The sequence below is a fragment of the Rhineura floridana genome, chromosome 6, assembly GCF_030035675.1.
Source record: "Rhineura floridana isolate rRhiFlo1 chromosome 6, rRhiFlo1.hap2, whole genome shotgun sequence".
Classification (NCBI taxonomy): domain Eukaryota; kingdom Metazoa; phylum Chordata; class Lepidosauria; order Squamata; family Rhineuridae; genus Rhineura; species Rhineura floridana.
In genome coordinates, this window is record NC_084485.1 from 101,939,326 (window position 1) to 101,959,843 (window position 20,518).

Genomic DNA, 20,518 nt, shown 5'->3' on the forward strand with positions numbered 1-20,518 from the left:
TTTTCCTGCACCTTGTGGCCACGAAGCAACAAAAGGGAAGGGTGCCTTTCCCACTGCCATGGCGATAAAGGGGATCAGCTTTATCAGCAGTGGGCTCCATCTCCTCATACCTTGGGAGAGGAAGGGTTTCTGGGGTTTCCAGAGTTTCTCCCACTAGCTCAACCCCCCCCCCCCGCCTTATCCCAAGTCAGTCAGCCTCCATGCTATACTCAGGGCTCTGATGCCGCTGGCCAAGAATTCCTACTTAGTGCCAACATACTGAGGCAAATTAAAGAAGCCTTAATGGGAGAATTATCAGCAGAGTTAAGGGCTGGCCCTCCCACTCCTGCTGTTGTGAACCATAGCACAGTGTGCATCAGACCCTGATTCTGCAGACCCTGACACACCTTCAAGCCTCCTATACAGTTGCTGGCGCATGCTAATTTTTCTAACTATAAGCAAGCCCATACTTCACAGAACATGCCTCTACCTCCAATTCTCCCAACCCCTTTATTTTAAATAGGGGTACACCCAGGGTCACCTCCCTCAGGGATGACCAGGCCACCCTTTCTATGAATGCAGATCCTCTTGACCCTTTTATAGATTCCAGGTCAGAGGTGGGAATGGAGTGAGGGCTCCATGGGGGAAGAACACCCCACATTGCCTGTTCCATGATTTGTACTTTGCTCCACTGCTGCACAGAGTACTGACCACTCTGGAACTTAATTCTCCTCCTACTGTCCCACCTCCAGTCCAATCTAAAGGCAAGATGGTGCTACCTGAACCAAAAGCCTCGGGCAAATGTATTCCAGTACCAAACTCCTTTAAGGCTATTACTAAAGCTGAATGGAATACTCCCCGTCAGTATAAAAAAGCTGTTGCTTTAGCTAATAAGCTTTATAATTTGGAAGCTGAGTTTACTGACTTGCTTAAAACTCCAGTCATTGACCACCTTATTTCAGCTCTTGTGGCCAAAAATGTATTGCCGAAAGATTGGGATGCACAGCTCAAAGATCCTAATGAGACGCTCTTAGATTATCCCATACGTAGAGCACATGAAGCCGCAGCTTTGACCATGCGTGCATCTTGTGCTGCTTCTGTTTTCACTCGTGCAACCTTAGTTTGGCATGATGATTTAACTGAAAATCCCAAGCAGGACCTGGATTACTTACACAAAATGCTGGTGAACATTTATAGAACGGCGGCATATGTAGCAGATGCCACTCTAGATGCCACCACCCAAATTGCAGCTCAGTCCCTTGTAGCAGATGTGGTGACCAGGAGGACCTTATGGCTGAAGCATTGGGACACAGGCAGCACCTCAAGAGTCAATCTTTCCACAGCTCCTTATACAGGAGGAAACCTCTTTGGTGAAGAGGCACTGAAAGACATTCTGGTAGAATCACGGGATAAGAGGAAGGTTTTGGTTTCCTCACACAGAGATGATAGGCGTTTTCCTCGCAAGTACTCTTCATACCAGTCGAGTAATTCCTTTTGTGGCTCCTGTCCACCATCAAGATATAAGAACACCAGACCAAGCAGAGGTAATCTGGAACAGGCCCCGCTTCTCTCCACTTTTCCAGCAAAATTCTAAGCCTTCCACCTCCAGTAAGGATGGACGGAATCAGCAATCGCAATGATGCCACAGTTCCAGAAGTTGGGGACAGACTACAGCATTCTTCCCCAGCTTGGGAGTCTTCAACCACTGACAAATGGGTTCTAAACACCATCCTTCAGGGCTACAAACTGAATCTCTGTGCCTGACCGCTCTCCTGATTTCTTCCTTCTACAGTTTCCAATTCTCAGGAGAAGAGGGACATCGTTCAGAAGGCTATCCTTTATTTGCTATCCATGGCGGCCATTGAGCGGGTGCCTCCAGACGAATCCTTCTTTGGTGTCTACTTGATATTCTTCATGGTCCCGAAGAAGGATCGAAATGCCTGGAGGGCTGTCCTCGACCTCAAATTCCTGAACTAATGGGTTCTATACAGAAGGTTCAGGATGGAAACGTTGGTCTCCATCAGAGAGGCACTACATCCTCAAGACTTCCTCACATCAATAGACCTGAGGGAGGCTTATCTTCATGTACCCATTTATCCAGAGCATCGGAAGTTTCTGTTTTTTCTACAATGGCCAACACTTTCAGTTTCAGGCCCTCCCTTTCGGGTTGGCATCAGCCCCGAGGGTATTTACAAAGATCATGGTTGCCCTGGTGGCACATCTCCACCTCCAGGGCATCCATATTTACCCTTACCTGGACAATTTACTAATTCGCTCTCCATCCAGACAGAGAGCCCTTCGATATCTACAAATTACACTGGATTGCAAAGACCATGTCTTTCTTTTGAATTTTCAAAAAAGTCACATCCTACTCAAACTCTGACTCATCTGGGGGCCTATCTGGACACCACCGAGGGCACAATTTCAGTGTCCTACGACAGAATTCAAAGCATCAGAGCAGTGGCCCAACTCCTATCATGCTCCAAACATGCAAATCTTATGTTTTGGGCAAGAGTGTTGGGCCTCCTGGTGTCAGCCTCACAAGTGGCACCATGGGCCAAGCACCATTCTCGCAAGTTACTATGGGCTCTCCTACCCTTTCAGGATGCCATTGCTGCCAAACAACATATCCAGATTTGTATTTCCCAATACCTCCAGAAAGCAATGACCTAGTGGACCAGCCTTCAACATTTACAGAAAGGCTGTCCTTTCAGAGATCCGACACAGGTTTCCATCACCACAGAAGCCAAGACCACTTCGTCCAAGGTCACTGGTCTCCAGCCGAAACAAGGAAGAGTATCAACTTTCTCGAGCTCAGGGCAGTACGTCCGGCCCTGCAGTTCTTCATACCTCGCCTCCACGTCTCCCATGTTCTTATCAGAACCGAGAATAATACTGTAAAAGCACACATCAGCAAGGAAGGGAGGACGAGGTCAATGGAGCTGCAGGCGGAGACTTGCCTCCTCCTGAACTGGGCAGAACACCATCTACCTTCCCTAGCTGCCAAATACATCAGTGGCTCCTCAAACATCTAAGCCAGCTGGTTGAGTCACAAAACGATAGATCCAGGATAATGGATGCAGAACTGAACAGTATTTCGTCAAATCAGATCTTGCCTAGGCAACTGCTAATGGACCTCTTTGCCTCCCAGGAGAATAATCAACTCAAAAGGTTCTTCTCCAGGTTCCACTGTTCCAAAGTGGAAGCAATGGATGCCCTATCGACTCCTTGGCCTCCAGGACTGCTATACGCCTTCCCTCCAATCCTAATTCTGCCTTGAATTCTTCACAAGATCAAGGAGGGAAAGGCCACAGTGATTCTTGCAGCACCATTTTGGCCTCGCTGCCCTTGGATTTCAGATATTCTGGACATGGCGGTGTCCCCTCAGTGGAGGGTGCCACAACGTCTGGTCCTGATGTCACAAGGCCCTCTACATCAACTGGATGCCAGTTGGCTCCTGCTGATAGCCTGGCTCTTGAACGGAGATGTCTAACAACACTTGGCCTCAATTCAGACCTGATCGACACCATCTTAGCATCCAGGCATCTCTCTACAATCTGCATTTACTTTTCTACATGGAAGACCTTCACATTCTGGTGCTCTTCCAATGATTTTTCTGCACACAACCCCAAGATTTCCACCGTTCTAGCCTTTCTCCAAGCTGGTCTTGCAAAGGGCCTCTGGCCCAACACCCTGAAGAGGCAGGCTGAAGCTATATCCTCTCTAGCTTCCCTATCCTCAGTATCTCCTATATCCCATCACCCCCTATTGAAGAGATTCCTTAGAAGGGCGACCCTTAAGTGTCCTCCTACAGTGCATTGATATCCATCTTGGGATCCTCATAAGGTGCTCAGGGCATTACAGAAACCTCCCTTTGAGCCCCTCAGTAGGGTGTCCCTTAGACTTCTATCACTGAAAGTCCTTTTCCTCATGGTACTAATATCCACCTGTAGGATTTCAGAATTAAAGCCAGTGTGGTGTAGTGGTTAAGGTGTTGGACTATAACCTGGGAGACCAAGTTTCGAATCCCCACACAGCCATGAAGCTCACTGGATGACCTTGGGCCAGTCACTGCCTCTCAGCCTCAGAGGAAGGCAATGGTAAGCCCTCTCTGAATATCGCTTACCATGAAAACCCTTTTCATAAGGTCTCCATAAGTCGGAATCAACTTGAAGGTAGTCCATTTCGTTTTCATTTTTCAACAGTAGCTAAGCAACTCTGTACATTTCATTCAGACAGAGTGATCCTCCGCACAGACCCCTCTTTCCTCCCTAAAGTACTTTCTAGATTCCATAGACAGCAAGAATTAATCCTTCCTATCTTTTGCCCAAATCTATCCCATCCCCTCGAAAGAGGATGGCATTCACTTGACATTAGGAGTCCCATTAAAGAAGTGTACATTAATAGAACAAAAGCCCTCAGACAAATGGACTCTGTTTTTATCTCCTTCCACTTGGCTTCCTGGGAGAAGAGGGTCACCTCCCCTACTCTCTCAAAGTGGATTAGGGCATGTATAGCACTTACTGTGAGTCACAGAAATTGCCAATCCCAACTAGAATTACCGCCCATTCTACAAGGGCTGCTGCCACCTCTGCAACGCTGTCAGCCAATGCTCCTTTGGAGGAGATCTGTAGAGTGGCCACTTAGGCATCGCCCAGTTCATTCACCAAACACTATAAAATTGATAGGTATGCTTTGGCAGAGGCAGCCTTTGGTTGAAGGGTTCAACAGCAGGTTCTGTCTGCTTGATGGACAGATTTTTACATATGACTCTCCCTACATGGGAAGCTTTAGAACATCCCAAGCTGATGAGTTTCACCAGCAACACAAGAAAGAACCATTGGTTCCCTACCTGAAGGGTAGTTCTGTGTTGCTGGTCAGAAACTCATCAGCCCCACGCTTGTGGCTGTCCTTTGCCTGTTTTGCCTGTTTACCTGAGGTTCTCATGAAATCCTCAGTTATGGAAAGTAGGTTTTCATCCTCCACTATTTCATGGTGGTTTATTCCTTTGACCTATTCCAACTGGTGAGGACATGAACTGAGGAATGCTGGGAGCGACCTACTTCCCTCAACTTGTCTTTCCTGTCTGCGACCACAAGGTGGAGCTATAACACAAGCTGATGAGTTTCTGACCAGCAACACAGAACTATCCTTCAGGTAGGGAACCAATGGTTCTTTCACACTAAAACATGGTTTGACTTAGCTTTATGTGTGAACTGGGGCACAGCCTAATGTATCTCACAGGATTGACTGTGATCATTAAAGTGGAGTGAGGGAGAAAAATTATATATGCCTGAGTTCCTCAGAGGAAGAGCAGGATATAAATGTAGAAAATAAATAAATATATTCCAGACTGACCTTATCTGGAAAGCCTGAAAAGATTATGAGCCATAATCCTTGCTGCCTGAGACACCTCTGATTTATCAGTCGGACTTCTCCTTGGTTGATCTGGGCACTGGGAAAGCTAGGAAATCATTCATTGTGCTCTGGCTCAATCTTAATACCAACCTCAAAATGCCTATAATTTAGAAAAGCATTTCAACATCATGTATCAAAGGTTACAGCATCTGAAAAACAGAATGAATGAATTTTAGCTGACTTAATTGGTGTTTAGGTGAAAAATCTCCAGTTTGGTACAGACCACATTTCTGAGTCAGATGTGTAAGCAAAACAATATTCAACTGCTTCTCCGTGTCCTCCCCCCTCCCCCAGCAATACACAAAACACTAAAGGGAGATCTCTAGAGATGCTGCGCTTTTAGGAATCCACACTACTTTTTAGTACTTTGATACTCTTCTTTTTCTGTCAATTCATTTTCCCCAGAAATCTGTCTCAGTGTTTTGGCTCATTGGCCAGTGATAACTTATTAACAAACAGGCCATCGTGGTGTGTATCACCAAGACTTTGGGGGGGGAGGAGCTGTGCGGACCAAGTGTGACTTAGTTTTGTCCATCCAGGTACTAGGCTCAACATCAGGTGACTGAAGGAATGGGGTTGGGAGGAGTGTTCTCCCTATCCCTGGGAATCTCCTATCTCTTGGAGCTAGACTTGAGGGCCTGCATCTGGTGGTGGGCCAAAGAGACAGGTTAGGGATACTGTTGGTGTACTGTCCACCCTGCTGTTCAGCAGCCTTCCTGACTGAGATTGTGTTGGGTGTGGTGTTGGAGGAAACCAGAACAGTAGTTTTGGGCTACTTCACCATTCACAATGAGGACAACTCAGGAGTTCAGAGTTTGCATGGCAACTATGGGCCTGTCTCAAATGGTCATCAGTCTAATGTACAGAGCAGGACACACTGTCTATTTATTCTTTGCTCCATGTAGGCAGTGGGGTGGTCTGGAAATAGGTTGGGTGGATGTCGCCACATTAACATGGTCAGATGAATTCCTCCTGAGATTTGGACTTGCCATGTCAATTATCCCCTGCAGGGATGGGGGACCAGTTTGGATAATCCACCTACAAAGACTGATGGAATCTGATACGATTCCTGACTGCTCGGCAATCTTTTTCCAGTGGATAGAGCAAGTGAATCTATTGAGGCCCGAGACTCAAAGGGATGGGTATTGGAGGCATTGCATTATGATGGTCCCATTCTTACCGTCAGGGTTGTGTTCAGAGAGTAGCACTGTGTGAGTGCTCCTCAGCCCCCTGCCACTGACCACTGTAGTCCATGTACTTGGTAACCTTGAGGTTGGATTACTGCAGTGTGCTTTATTTGGGGCTGTCTGTGGGGCTGCCCTTGGACCTGGTGTGGAAATTCTAGCTGGTGCAGAATACGGTGGCTGGACTGCTGATGTGGGCATATAACCGCCAACATGTGACACCATTCTTAAAATACCTGCACTGGCTGCCCATCTACTACCAAGCCAGGTTTAAGGTTTTAATTTACAAATTCTTGAACAACTTAGGTCCAGAGTACCTTAAGGACTGCCTGAACCTGTTAATACCAGCCTGATCACTGAGATCATCTGTAGGAGCATCAGAGGTTGTCTCTCAAGTTGGTGAGACTCATTTGACATCAACACAAAATGGAGCCTTCAGTGTTATTGGCCCACTCCTGTGGAATGCTCTTCCAACAGAATTTCAGCAGGTGCCTTCTGTATTAACTTTCAAATGTTTGCTGAAAACTTTTCTTTCCTCCCAGGCTTATGCACACAATTAAGATAAAAAAAAATATGTTAACAGTCAGCTGGTGTTTGTTTTAATTTTTGTGTGACTTTTATTGTACTATTTTAGTAAACTGCTGTGATTTTTTAAATGAAATTATGGTATACAAATATTTATATGAAAATAAATAGGTAAAAGTCTCATGTTCCCCTTTCTGTGTTTTCTTCATGTAGGAATCTGATAGTGGAGTTTATGGTGACTACAGTAGCTATGTACAGGTCATGCCTTCATATTATGCTGCTACCCAAGGATCCTTCCATCCAGGCATTTTGCCTCTTGTGCCTCAAAACCCACTAAAGGTAAGAGACAAGAGTAAGCACACTTAGTTCTGAAATAGTGTACAAACTACAGTACACATCAGTGATGGGTAGCCTTTTAACATCAAGGCTCACTCATTTTTAAACATAGCTTTTCAAATCTTGGTAAGATGCAATGGAGGAGTAGGATAAAAGTGTAATAAATAGCTGATATTCATTTATCTGCATATTGTGAAACACAAGGAGCCCGGTTTTGAAAAGTTCACTACAGTAATACCTCAGTTAATGAATCCTCCAGGAACAAATCTCCTTTTAAGGAAGGCTTTTTAAAAGGCGAAACTGACCAGATTTGATTTGCCCTGGATAAACTTTCAAGCCTGTACCTTTGCTTTAAGGTGAAACTGGCCAGCCTGCGTCTTTGCTTTGTTGTCAATACTGATAAGCCTGTGCCTTTGCTTTGCTAGGGTGAAACTGACAACCTTGTGTGTTTGCTTTACATTAAAGAGATCTCTTGCTTTCTCCCAGGGTGGGGAGGGATCCAGTACAATTCAGAGGAGGAGGGGAGGGGAAGAAGGGAGAGTGGGTTGGTGCCAGGTAGGCACCTGTTAATGTCCCTGTTTGAAGCTGCCCCCACCATCTATGAACGGGCATAGGAACCTATCCGTATTCTTTCCATATTATTCCTACCTCTAGTACCAAAATTTCTGTTAAAGAAGTAACGTCCAAGAACACATCTACTTTTTTAACTGAGGTATTATTGTATACTACTTCCCTAGCTGACATCTACCTGCTGCTAGGTTGATGTCTTGTGCTGCCACCAAGTGTTGAGAAAATATATAATGCTGCTTAAGAATTTGTCAAGGCACACTCTTTGTGTTTTTTTTGCTGCTATTGGAAAATATTTCAAGCAGCCTTATAGCTGGTCCTAGTCCACTTATTTTTTTTAACATCACTAGACCCTAGTGTAAGTTGTACTTGGAGAGCAGTGTAGTGTTTTTTACAGTAAGCAAAATTCAGCATTCTCCAAGAACTGCCTGCTCATTGCTGTAATAATGGACTTTTATAATCCTTAGATGGCACCAATAAGAAATGAGAAGCGGGGCTCTTCATACCTCACCACCACTCAAGAAGATGGCCCAGTGGAATATGTTGGTCAACACACTCAGGGCTCAGGAGTACATTGTGCAGAATTGTATCTTAAACGAAAGCGTGTTTATTGATATCTTGATCTTTGTGCTATTCATATCATCTTTTTATTTCACGTTTATTATGTCTTGTAGATATTAAAAAACCAGACTATATAAAAAATTAGTTTCTATGAGTAAATTTGTGTATGGGGAGCTACTAATATAATGGCTGTTATCCTCCTGAATAGTTTCTATGCAACGGATGACAATTAAGGTCTGTTTTAAGCTTAAAGAAACGGCAGCTTTTCAGGTTGAGAATGTCTCTCAAAGCAATAAAATAATGCAGAGGTAAATTTCTTGCTGGAAATTTTGCAAAGGTAGTCTTAAGAAAAAAATTGTGCTGGTGTTTTTTTCTTTGATGATTTAGATTCTTGGCTGCAAAGTATTCATGATATTTGACAACAGCAATATCCTATTATTGATTTTAATGGGGCTTGCATATTGGATTACAGCCAGACAACTGTTAGGTTGAGTATAATCCAGTCTAGTTAAAACAGCCAAATATTTTTTGGATTAAAAACAGTAGCAGTCATGCTATTTATGTAGTTGTAGCTTTTAAAGTGGAAATATGGTATGAAAATATCAACATACTTCATTGAAATAAATGATTGTTGAAGTGTAATGCTGGTAGTACAAATGTGCATGACAAATTTTCCATGAAAAAGAAAGAGTAGTATTAGCTTTGTATTTTTAGTGTTAAGTCCCTTTCCCATTAATTTAGGGGCAATATTTACTCAGTTATTTTAAAAATGAATGTGAATTTCTATTTAGTATCCAACTTGTCTAAAGGCACTGATATCTTACTGACTTGGATTTTGTATTATATTTGCCCCACACCCCATTTCTATACACTGCTCTTGATTAATCACTGCCACCTTGGAAACTCTTTGGTATCTTCTATTGCACTTTGTAGCCATGGCAGTTATTTGTGTTCACTGGAACTGCATGGAATGTCTGTACTCATGCAATACTTTAGCTACATGCTGACTCTTAATTTATTTCTTACTCAAATTGGTTATTTGCAGAAGGCTACTTTTCTGTTGTCTAGAATCAAAGTGTGTTGGAAATTACCAATACAGTTGTTTTCCATAGCTTTCCCCAAAGTAGTCCCATTTGCAGCTTGTTCCTTAAGTCAAATTAAAATGGACGAGGCCCAACATAGTTGATGGTGATGATAAAATCTACAATAAGAGGGCCTGCTTGAGGATTATAGAGAAATGCACATGTATGGTGGATGAGGGTAGCATAGCTTCTGCTCCCAATGAAGAGAGATCCAGTTAAGCCCAATTGAAATCCAGTGGAATTTGAAGTTAGCTGCAACTTACCTGTCTCACTGATTTCAGTGAGACTTTTGATAAGCGTCTGGATTAGGAGGCTGCTCTGTAGAATTAATCTACATTATTAAGAAGTAACATAACAAGATTTTTCTTCTCTTAACTGTGTTTAGTATTATTCACATTGAATGTATATTTTTGAACCATTTCTCAGTAAATAAACTGGCAAGCTATACTGAAGAATAAAGCTGGTATGACTTCTCTTGTGCTCATGAAGCTGCTTTGCCAAAGGCCAGTTATGGAGTTGGGAAAGGGTGGGAGTTGAATCTTTGTGGCAGTCTCCTATAAATGTATCAGGATTACTTGTGCCAGCTTGAGCACCTTTACCATCAAAAATTATGTTGTGGCATCTTTTAAAGACTAACATTTATTATGACACAAGATTCATATTTGTTGCACTATGCTAACAGGCCTACCCCTTGGACACTTTTTTTATTGTTCTAGTTGCATAGTTATACCCCCAGAACATGAACTAACTCTTTGTTTAGCAAGTCATTGGCTCTCTTAAGCATATATGGCAGTATCAAAGGGGCATATTGCTAAAATCCATCAAGCTCTAGGATCAGGGCTGGACAATCTGTGGCCCTTCAGCTAATGGTGGACGCCCAACTCCCATCAGCCCCAGCCAGCATAGCTAATAATCAGAGATAATTGGAGTCAAAGTCTAACTACTATAGGTTCCCCACCCTTGATCTAGACAGACCCACCAGTTGGTCTAAATCAATCTGTACTATGCAGCTACTATTTCTACAATGAGCATCCAGATTTCCAGTGGCAATGTGGCTACCAGCACTGCTTGCAGTTGTAGCTGAATTTTTATGCTACTGCTGAATGAGAAAAAGGAGGAAAGCCAAGATAACGCTAAGTCAGGCTTTTTGTGCCTTCATCTCTTGGTGCTCACTCATTGTCATGAAGCTGTCTTCCATGACTCTTCTTTTTCTGGCTGTACTTGGGCCCCATAAAAGGTGTAGTTTCTTTAGTGTGATCTACAATCCATATGACCATGAAACAGATCTGTATAGAAGCAATTGCTACTTCTCCAGGGGTGGTGAACATATGGCACGTTGCGTTATACTGCCCTTTTGTGCCTGAAAACCCAGGTCTCTGTCTGTTATACAACCCTCCATCTCTAGTCCATTTCCTGTCTTGGCCTGCAGTAGATCCTGTAGGTCAACTCCCCAACTATCTTCTCTTAACACTTGTCATTTGTACATTTAGAATTCTTATTTTATATATATATAAATATATATATCCTACCCTTCCTCCCAGTAGGAGCCCAGCCCAGCAAACAAAAGCACTAAGAACACTTTAAAACATCATAAAAACAGACTTTAAAATATATTAAAACAAAACATCTTTAAAAACATTTTTTTAAAAAGATTTAAAAACATCTATTTTTAAAAAAAGGTTTAAAAACATATTAAAAAGCAATTCCAATACAGATGCAGACTGGGATAAGGTCTCAACTTAAAAGGCTTGTTGAAAGAGGAAGGTCTTCAGTAGGCACCTAAAAGGTAACAGAGAATGCTTCTGTATGTTAGTGTGTTTGGTCTTTGTTCAACTTGTTTTTAGTGTGGCTATACCTCGCTGTAGTGGTGAGTGGGCTTGAGCATTCCAATGAACTGTGTGAGCGATGCCGTTGGGAGTCTTGTACTCCCAGCAGGGTCACCCATGGCAGTAAGGTCAAGGGAGAGGAACCAGACAAAGAACGATCCAAGAATGTCCTCAACGGCAGAACAGGCGGAGGATAACAATGTGTATGTTACAACGGCTGTGAAGGCGGATGAAGGCTGCAGCAGATAAAGGACTTCCAGTTGTCGTGGTACCCATGCCATTGGATCAAAGCCTTTTTCTGTCAAGATTGTGTGATTGTGGTGCGCCGATCTCCCCACATGAAACAAATTCATGCACAGGTGTCTTCCATAACAAAAGTTCCATGGCGATCGGGAAATGGCAACGGGGGCAGGACTGAAATCCAGAAGCCTCTAGTCATGGATTGGTACATTGGCGGTGGATACAGATTCAGACAGATCCTTTGTTAAAGACTTTATTTTGGAAGACAATCTTAGTCAGAAGTGATCACCAAGAAGAAGACCTCAGTAGTGTTTATCATAGCTCTCCCTCTCCTTCTAGTTTCCCTCTGCTTGTGTGTGTTTTTATTCATTCCTTGTTTACTCTGTTTGAGGATTTTTTAAAACAGAAAAAAATTACTTTGTTACATCTGTCTGCCTTCCCCCATGTGTCCATGGTCCAGATGCAGAAGTGGATAGTTTACTTGCTTACTCAACAGCTCTTCTGAACAAGATCACATGATCCCTTGTGTGGCGAAGACAATTTAAAAAACCACCATGCTGCAAAACCAGGTGTTGTTGGTGTCTCAGTGCTACACTCATACTTTGTTCACTACTGCAGGCACTGGAGCACTTAGCAAGATGGCAGGTGCAATGAACTCAGCAGTTTTGGCAGGAACTGTCAGCAATGTTTGTGGTGTTCCTCATCCAACAGAATCGGTCTTTTTTTCTTCACAATAATGGCTGCTTCTCTGTCTACATCGATGAAGGAAGATCTTATGATAACTCCCAACAGTATTGAGAGAAAGTAAGAAGGTGCAGTATATGGGTGAATGCCCAGGAGAGTGCGCTGAGCAGTAAGGACAGATAATCTCCTTCTCGCGTAAAATCACTAACAGGCATGTATTGGAGTTGCTTTCTGAGGATGAAGGTTCATCTGAAATGCAGGTACAGGGGACTAATGTGTATACTTTTTCCTCAAGTAGTGAATTTACTAGGGTTCAACTATCTCATGTTCAGGTGCAGTTCCTCTTTTACAGAGTACAGTCTCCACTCAATCGTAGTGTGACTAATGTGTCTACTATATCTTGGTCTTAGCAATCTGATCCATTACAGTCAGAGACTCAATGAGGCAATGTTACAGCAAATAATTCAGGCTTTAATGGGCAATACATCCAGACAACTGAGAAGTTTTTTCTGTTGCCCCTATAATGACTGCAGTCACTGTCTCTTAGCTTGGTTCTATTGTGCCAGGAACAGTAATTCAGCCTACTGTGTCCAGGTCAGTCACTATTGCCCAGCCTACCATTCGCCTAAAATCTAAGCAGAAGGGGAAGTATGCCCACTCCAAATCAAGACCATATCTAAGTTATTATTCCTATTCAGATGAGGGAGACTTGCTTGACCCTTATGCTGTGCCTAGAGATCAGGTCCCCCAAGGCTGCTAGATCCTGCACAACACTTTGATAATAATGTGATTTTTAGAGCCTCTTGTTCTTTCTAGTTCCAAAATTTGAGGGAGAATAGAGTGATGGGACAGAAATGGAAGAACTGGTATTTCAGAGGTGTTTTCAAGATGCACACTATGTTCCTTTGCAAGATCTTGCTGCACTGGACCTCAATGATAGATCTCCTGAGCCTGCACCTTCCACATCTAAAGGTGCAGCAGTGCTCCAGGAACAGTGGATGCACTTAGAGAAGTGTAAAACCTGATTGTCCAGGAGGGCTGATCACCAGTTTTTCAGATGCTTCACTCAACACCAACAGTCCTTTTGTCCCTTCTGTTTTAAAGGAAAAGGAAGAGGCTCCAGGCCCAGCTCTTGGTACAGGTCATGATTTCAGGCAGATGATCAGATCCAACAATGCTCAAAGTAAAAGGGTACCAGCTCTTCCCAGTTCTGACTCCAGTCACCTGTTGGGGGGAGGGGTGGCTGCAACAATTCTACCAAGCTTGGATGACTATCTATGGAGACATTTGGGTCAAATTCAGTTCACCATGGATTGATGATAGAACTGAAATCAACACCTCTGAATCAGCTTCAAGCTCACTAGAGAAAAGGTCCATTGTTCTGGAAACCATCCAGTATCTTCTGCACATAGCAGTAATAGAACAGGTCCCATCAGGGGATCCCTTCTTTGGTATCAGTTCGATATTCTTCATGGTACCAAAGGATGGCTCCTGGACAGCTGCTTTGTACCTCACGTGTTTGAAACAACTCCTTTATCAAAACTTCAGGCTGGAGATGCTGTCTTCAATCAGGGAAGCTCTACAGTTTTCAGATCATCTTGCCGTGTTACATCTAAAGGAGGCATATCTGCATATGCCTATCCATCCCCAGATTCTTCTGCTTTGCCCACAGAGAGAGGGTATCCATGTTTACCCACAGCTGGACAATCTCCTTCTATTCCCAACAGAACAGAGGTCATCCAAAGATGTCCAGTGTTCTGTAGCTTCATAGTGAACTTCAAGAGCCACCTGCAACCACCACAAATGTTTGTGTTGGTTGCTAAATATGAAAAATATGTTGTTTTTTCCAGACTGGATATAAAAGATAAAGGCAGCTACAGTGGAAGTCTTACAGAGGAAGTCAGTGGACTTGATGCAGCTCACACAGATCGTGGGGCTCCTAGTGTCAACAATCCACTTGATTCCATGGGCAAGACAGTGCACCAGACCCTTGTGCCATTTCAGCCATTGCCAACATTATCTACACATTCCATTTTCACCAGGGCTTCATCTCTCTGTGATGACAGTGCCGGGAACCTAATCTCACAAAGGCAACACACTGAAAGATCTAGAGAGGTCTCTTGGGACAACAGATGCCAGTTGCATCCAAGGATGCTAGACGTGAAGCAAGTCATGGCACAGTATGAACTGGTCAGAGTTGAGAGTGGCAAGAGTTGCACTGCACCACTTTGCCCACCAATTCTAGCTACATCATGTATTTCAGTGCACAGACAATACAACAGTCAAAGTGCATATCAACAAACAAGGGAAAAGATTCAGAAGTCTGCAGTGTGAGACAGCTCTTCTCATGTACTGGAGAGAGTCTTACCAGAGTTCCCTAGTTAACAGTTAATATGAAGGGAGAGCCCAAACATGCAGGCCAAATGGCTGACTTGTCAGCAAGATCAACCTAGCAAAGGATGAATGTGTTCCTTCAGGTGCAGGCAATACTGGAACAGATAGCAGATTTCACCACTGAACCGTCACAGATTCACTTCTGTTCACAGTACCAATGCACAGAGGTAGAGAAGGTAGCTGCGTTGTCAGTCCTGTGGCCAAAAGAACTGCTTTATGCTTTTCTACCAATACATCTACTGCCAAGAGTTTAACAAATTCAGATGGAAAAGGTTCAGGAAATTCTGGTGGCACTATTCTGGCCTTGGTTATCAGAGATTTTTCAGCTGCCTTTGAGTCTGCCATGGCACATCCTCACACAACCAAATCTACTGACATAGGGTCCCATAATCCTCCTGGACCCAGAGTGATTCCATCTCACTGCTTGAGGTTGAACAGAGGAACCTGAAATGTTCTGGATCATCTGAGGCTGTGACAAGAACTCTTTTGGCTTTTTGTTAGACCCTCAGTTATCAAGATATACCAAGCCACATAGAGAAGCCATATGCAACCACAGTTTAGATTCTGTTAAGAGTTTCTGTAGCAGAGTTTGGTTATGGGTTTCAGATCTGCTATGCTAAAAAGGCAAGCATCTGCAATTTCCTTGGTTTTGGCTTCATCATCTACTCAGCCTTTGGAAAATCATCCTTTTTGCTTAAAGTACACTTTATCACAGTCAACCAGAGTCGATACTGTCCACATTTTGTCCCTCTCATCTGTAAAAGAAAGCCCGACACTCGCTAGGTATGAGAGCTCTTCAAGTGTACATCAATAGAACAAACCACTGGGGCAAGCAGTCTGTTTTGTTTTACCCTTAGGAAAAATAACAAGTTCAAGCATTAGCTAGATGGATAAAGGCCTATGTTTCTCTAGCTTATGAGTTCTTAAAAATATCTGTTCCAATGCATATTTCTGCGCATTCCATCAGGGCAGCAACTTCTGCTTTTTTCAGCAAATCCATCTCTTTTGTTAGGTATGTATATGTAGTTAGACACTATAAAGTGACAAATATATTTCTGCAGAGGCAGCTTTTGAGAGGATAGTCCTCCAACAGATTTAGTGGCAGCTGTTGTAATTCCCAGCCGGTAAGGGTTCAGCATTAGTAAATCTCACCATGCCATATGTTCAACCCTGCTGCACAAGGAACCATTGATCTCATCTGAAAGGTGTTTCTCAGTGGTGTTGAACATATGGCGTGACCTCACCCCTCTGGGACACAGCTGCAAGGTTGTCCATATGTTGGTTGAGTACCATAGCAGGTTTTGGTTGGTATTTTTTTCCTGTGCTATTCTTGTTTTGTTATCTGTCTACCCCATAGCATGTCATGAAATGGGAGTGGAGATGGAAGGATGTGTAATGGACAAAGACCTGTTTACTGTCTTCAGGTACAAGAGGGCAGCATAACCAACCGTGCCATATGTTCAACACTACACTTTTCAGGTGAGAACTGTCCTTTTTTTTTGTAATAGTGTGGAAAAACCAAGTAATTACAGAGCAATGATCAGCTCCACCTGTATCTGTGTTAGATTCATATGTACAATGAACACTTGTGGAGCTGCTCATACACTAAATGGGAGGAAGGAGTTGGGTACATAGAAAACCAAGACTTGCTCTTATTCTCCCATGTGAAAGGTTGCCATGTATTACATATCTGAAAACCAACACATATATGAAGTTGTTGTGTAAAGCAGTTGTGAGATAATGGACCTGCTGTGAAGAAAAAGGGCAGTGAATGTACGACAGAGAAATAACAATGCCAGCAGCATTGGAGCGGGGAATTACATCATTGCACCATGAGCAAATGTTATCTCAGATATGAAGGTAATGCTTTTTAAAACAAATATTCATAGATAAAATTTTTATTTTTTTTATAAAGAATAACAAAGTGCATACAGAGTACAGGGAAAAACAGGCAATATTGAAAGATGGTTCTAAACTGCACTGAATTCTGAGGAATAGTATTTCTACTTTGATACAGGGTTACATTTTTGTATTATTGCAAACTCTGAATAATTCCTCAAAAGCAGTATTTGACTTTAATTAAAGGCTACTCTTTTCTAAAAAGCTTTTATTACAAACAATGCCCATCTTATTCTTTCACCTGTAAAAGACTAGCAAATTCACAGCGTAAGGGAAAAGAACACATAGTAATGCATGCATTGTGGCCCCAGAGACGTGTATATGGAACTCTCCCTTCTACTCAAAGACCACGGTTGAGAGGATTCAGTATGTTTCTCCACCTCCCCTGGTGCTGTTTATTCACCTTCTATAAAGGAAGTAAGTGATCAAAGTAATGTACACCCCCCCCCAAGCTTATGGCATATTGTGTTTCTTGCAATATCCACATTCACACAGTGTGTCTTGAAATTCATGTACTATTTGACCTTACTGGAGACCATTTATGGCTTTAGAGGGCAGCTCAGCCTTACTAAAAACCCACTATTCTGGTTATTTATAGTTTGGCAATCTGTTACCTGAATGATTATTCCTGTTCCACCCGCATCCTACCATGGTGACAAACCTTTTAGTGCATACAGGCAAGTAGTATTAAATCCTGCATTTTAAGAGTAAGGTCAAAAACATGTAATGGGAAGAATCACTGGCTCTTGGCCATTGTGTAGTATCCCTATTCTGAAACTTTCAAATTCAGACATCTTGGATTGCATGCCACACAACAGGCTTATATAGCAAGTTCTCAAATTTAAAAGGAAAACTTTCTAAAGAGAATATATGAGAACATCAGGATGTCTTGACTTCTATAATGTATTAGAAATTTTGGACCATGGATTAGAAGGCTCCAGTACAAAATGCCAATGGTGTCTGGATTTTAACAAAATGCTAAAAACAAATGTAACAAATATATCAAGAGAAAAAAGTGCTGGGATCCCAAGAGTTACTTTGGGTTTTTGCAAGGGCAATCCACAGTGTAACACAAACTGCTTTTGTCAGTTAATGCCAGTTCAAAATTAGCTTGGTAATGTGGCATAAGAGGGCTGACAGTTGAGGAATGCAGATCCAAAGTCCCCTTGGGTTTGTGAAAATAATTGTGTAGTTCTTTGGATTCCAGCCAAATTCATCTAACACTTCATTTTTAAAGGCAATCATAATATCAGATTTTTATACCTTAATTACTGCGTCATGATACTGTTTTGCAATCATCTGCTTTTTAATCCAACACAATTCAGGCAAATAAATTTCTAAAAACTTCTTTTAAGGTTATTGTTCTCCAAAGCATTTAGGCCAGCATCAATATCAAACTACAAGTTTCTTCTGGGACCCCAGTCAGGTCCTAACTGGTAGAACGTGTTGTAAGAAATACACAAATACAGACTGGAAAAGCGCTTGGCCAACCAAACTGTTGCTTGGTCTGAGTTTGTTGTTACGTGCCTTCAGGTTGATTATGACTTATGGCGACCCTATGAATCAGTGACCTCCAATACCATGTGTCATGAACCACCCTGTTCGGATCTTGTAAATTCAGGTCTGTGGCTTCCTTTATGGAGTCAATCCATCTTTTGTTTGGTCTTCCTCTTTTTCTACTCCCTTCTGTTTTCCCCAGCATTATTGTCTTTTATAGTGAATCATGTCTTCTCATTATGTGTTTACTACTGAAAGAGGGAAACTCTTGGACAAAAGAAACCATTTCAGACATAACTTTACCAAGTTACAACAACTAATAATAAAAGGCCTTTACATAATTTTCAAACATTCAGTGACAAGTATAAAATATCTTTGATTACATTTTTTTGATAAGTGCTTCAAATCCTTGAATCAGATTGTGAAAGGTTGTCCGCTCACCTGGGTCTTGTACCCAACACTTCCTCATCAGTTGGTCAACCTAGTAAACAAAAAAAGTAGATGTGGGTTAGACATAGAATATATTAACCTTTTTGTTATTAAAGAAATAAGATCCAGACCTTTAAATCAGTGTGGAATGGAGTATATTCACTGGAGCTAGACGTATTAACATGCATCAGACAACTGGGTTAGTAAGTGCAAAGCTGCTGAAGTATCTGAATATGTAACCAAAAAAAGTTTGTTAAACAGATCCTTTAAATTTTTGCTTTTTGACCAATTAGTTTTGGTAAATGAATCAGAGGCAAGCATTTCATACAATAAAGCTTTTATCTATGTTTAAGTAGGCTCACATACTTTGATTTTTACTGTTTTAGTTTATTTATTTAAAACATTTCTATCCCGCCCTTCTACCCTATAATAGGGCACTCAGGGCGGCTTACAAAAATAAAATCAAACATGTAAACAAAATATAGTTCCATAACTATAAAGGAGACTGGACTCTTACAATTTTAATACTCCTTGTTCTGCCAAGTATTCAGTTCAATGCATTTAACCAAGCAATCCTGTGGGGCAGAAGGAATCTCTAGCAGAAGAATCTCCAAATCCAAAGCGCTGCTTAGCTTGAGTTAGGTAGGACAGAAGGTGGGGGTATGGTAGGGAAAATATGTATGTGAGCCTCAGGGTTCCATATTTTTTCTCCCTTACTGGGGGCCTAAATCAGAATGAGAGGGCTCTGGATCCTGTTGTCCCAAAGCTTCCCTCGCTTCACCCCTGACACAGCCCTTTCTCTACCTACCACTGCATCACTGACAGCTGAGGTGAGCAAGCTATGAAGGTATCTGCAACCACAAGGAGGAAGCCTTTAGGGGAGTGCTTTCTTCACCCATGCACTTCCCTCTGCCCACAGAGAGGAAGGTTCAGAGTATCCCATGGCTCTTGGGATACCCTTCCAGGGACCTACGAATTGTGCCCCTAGACTTGTTGCTTTTATTATAAGCTGTACAACACAATTCTACAAAATGAAAACAAGGTTTACAGTGGCTGATAAGTTTACAACATTTATATTTATATTCTTTCTTTCGTTACAGAAAACTCAATGCAGCTAACAAAAATATATAATAGGTCAGCAGATCAATGAAAGAGAGCCTATAAAAACAGCCTTTGGGAACTTCTGCATAGCCCTAGTTGACCTATATACAACTAGCATAGAAGACATGAATGAAAAAATGGATGAGATCTGAGGAGCAGTTGAAAGTAAATTGAAAAGATATTATCAACATTTCAAAATTGGCAATTCTGAAGAAAGGAGCTTTTTCCTGTGAAAGCTCATAAATATCAAGCTTATGGGAATTTTCCCAACACAGGACAACACATGACTGGACCAATTCACAATGTCTTACCTCTTCTGGGCAATTTTCAGGGCGTGGCAAACGTTTGCCATCTGCTAATACGCGCACAAGCCGTGCGACTGTCATCTGGCCATGAGTTGGGCCAATCATCTTCAAGAATTCCTGTAAGTTATGAACACACATGTTTAATAGAATTTCCCCATTAGTAAGAGTGGTTGTTCCTGTACAGATGGGCTAGGCACTCAAATGGGTCAAGCGAGACAGGAGGAGCAATACCTGCTTAATGGCAGGGGCCTCAAGGTATGTAGCAGAATCATGGATTATTGGGGTGTAGGAAATCAGCTAACAATGTGGAAAAGAGTTGGGGTGAACATAGGCCAAAGGAGAGAGAAAGAATGTGGGTATCAGGGAAGAGGGTTACAATAAATAGAATGCAAACAAAAGCAAGCAGCTTAACTTTGATGTAGAGACCGAGTATGCCAAAGTAGTGCTACAACCTGAGCAAGCGAAAATTGGCAGAGCTCAGGCTTCAATTC

At 42.4% G+C, this 20,518-nt stretch overlaps 2 protein-coding genes across 18 annotated transcripts in view; one reads left to right on the forward strand and one right to left on the reverse strand.

Moving 5' to 3' along the window:
* The window catches only part of RAVER2 (ribonucleoprotein, PTB binding 2), a 78,340-nt gene extending 68,229 nt beyond the window's left edge, over window positions 1-10,111 (forward strand). For all 3 annotated transcript variants that reach the window (XM_061633320.1, XM_061633318.1, XM_061633319.1), the window contains 2 exons: window positions 7,320-7,445; window positions 8,477-10,111. In XM_061633320.1, the coding sequence (XP_061489304.1) occupies window positions 7,320-7,445; window positions 8,477-8,623 (273 nt within the window). In that variant the 3' untranslated portion in view covers window positions 8,624-10,111. The remainder of the gene's footprint in view (window positions 1-7,319; window positions 7,446-8,476) is intronic.
* Window positions 10,112-16,704: 6,593 nt separating this feature from the next.
* The window catches only part of JAK1 (Janus kinase 1), a 153,025-nt gene continuing 149,211 nt past the window's right edge, over window positions 16,705-20,518 (reverse strand). For all 15 annotated transcript variants that reach the window (XM_061633325.1, XM_061633328.1, XM_061633326.1 and 12 more), the window contains 2 exons: window positions 20,034-20,144; window positions 16,705-18,673 (listed from right to left, as the gene is read on the reverse strand). In XM_061633325.1, the coding sequence (XP_061489309.1) occupies window positions 18,572-18,673; window positions 20,034-20,144 (213 nt within the window). In that variant the 3' untranslated portion in view covers window positions 16,705-18,571. The remainder of the gene's footprint in view (window positions 18,674-20,033; window positions 20,145-20,518) is intronic.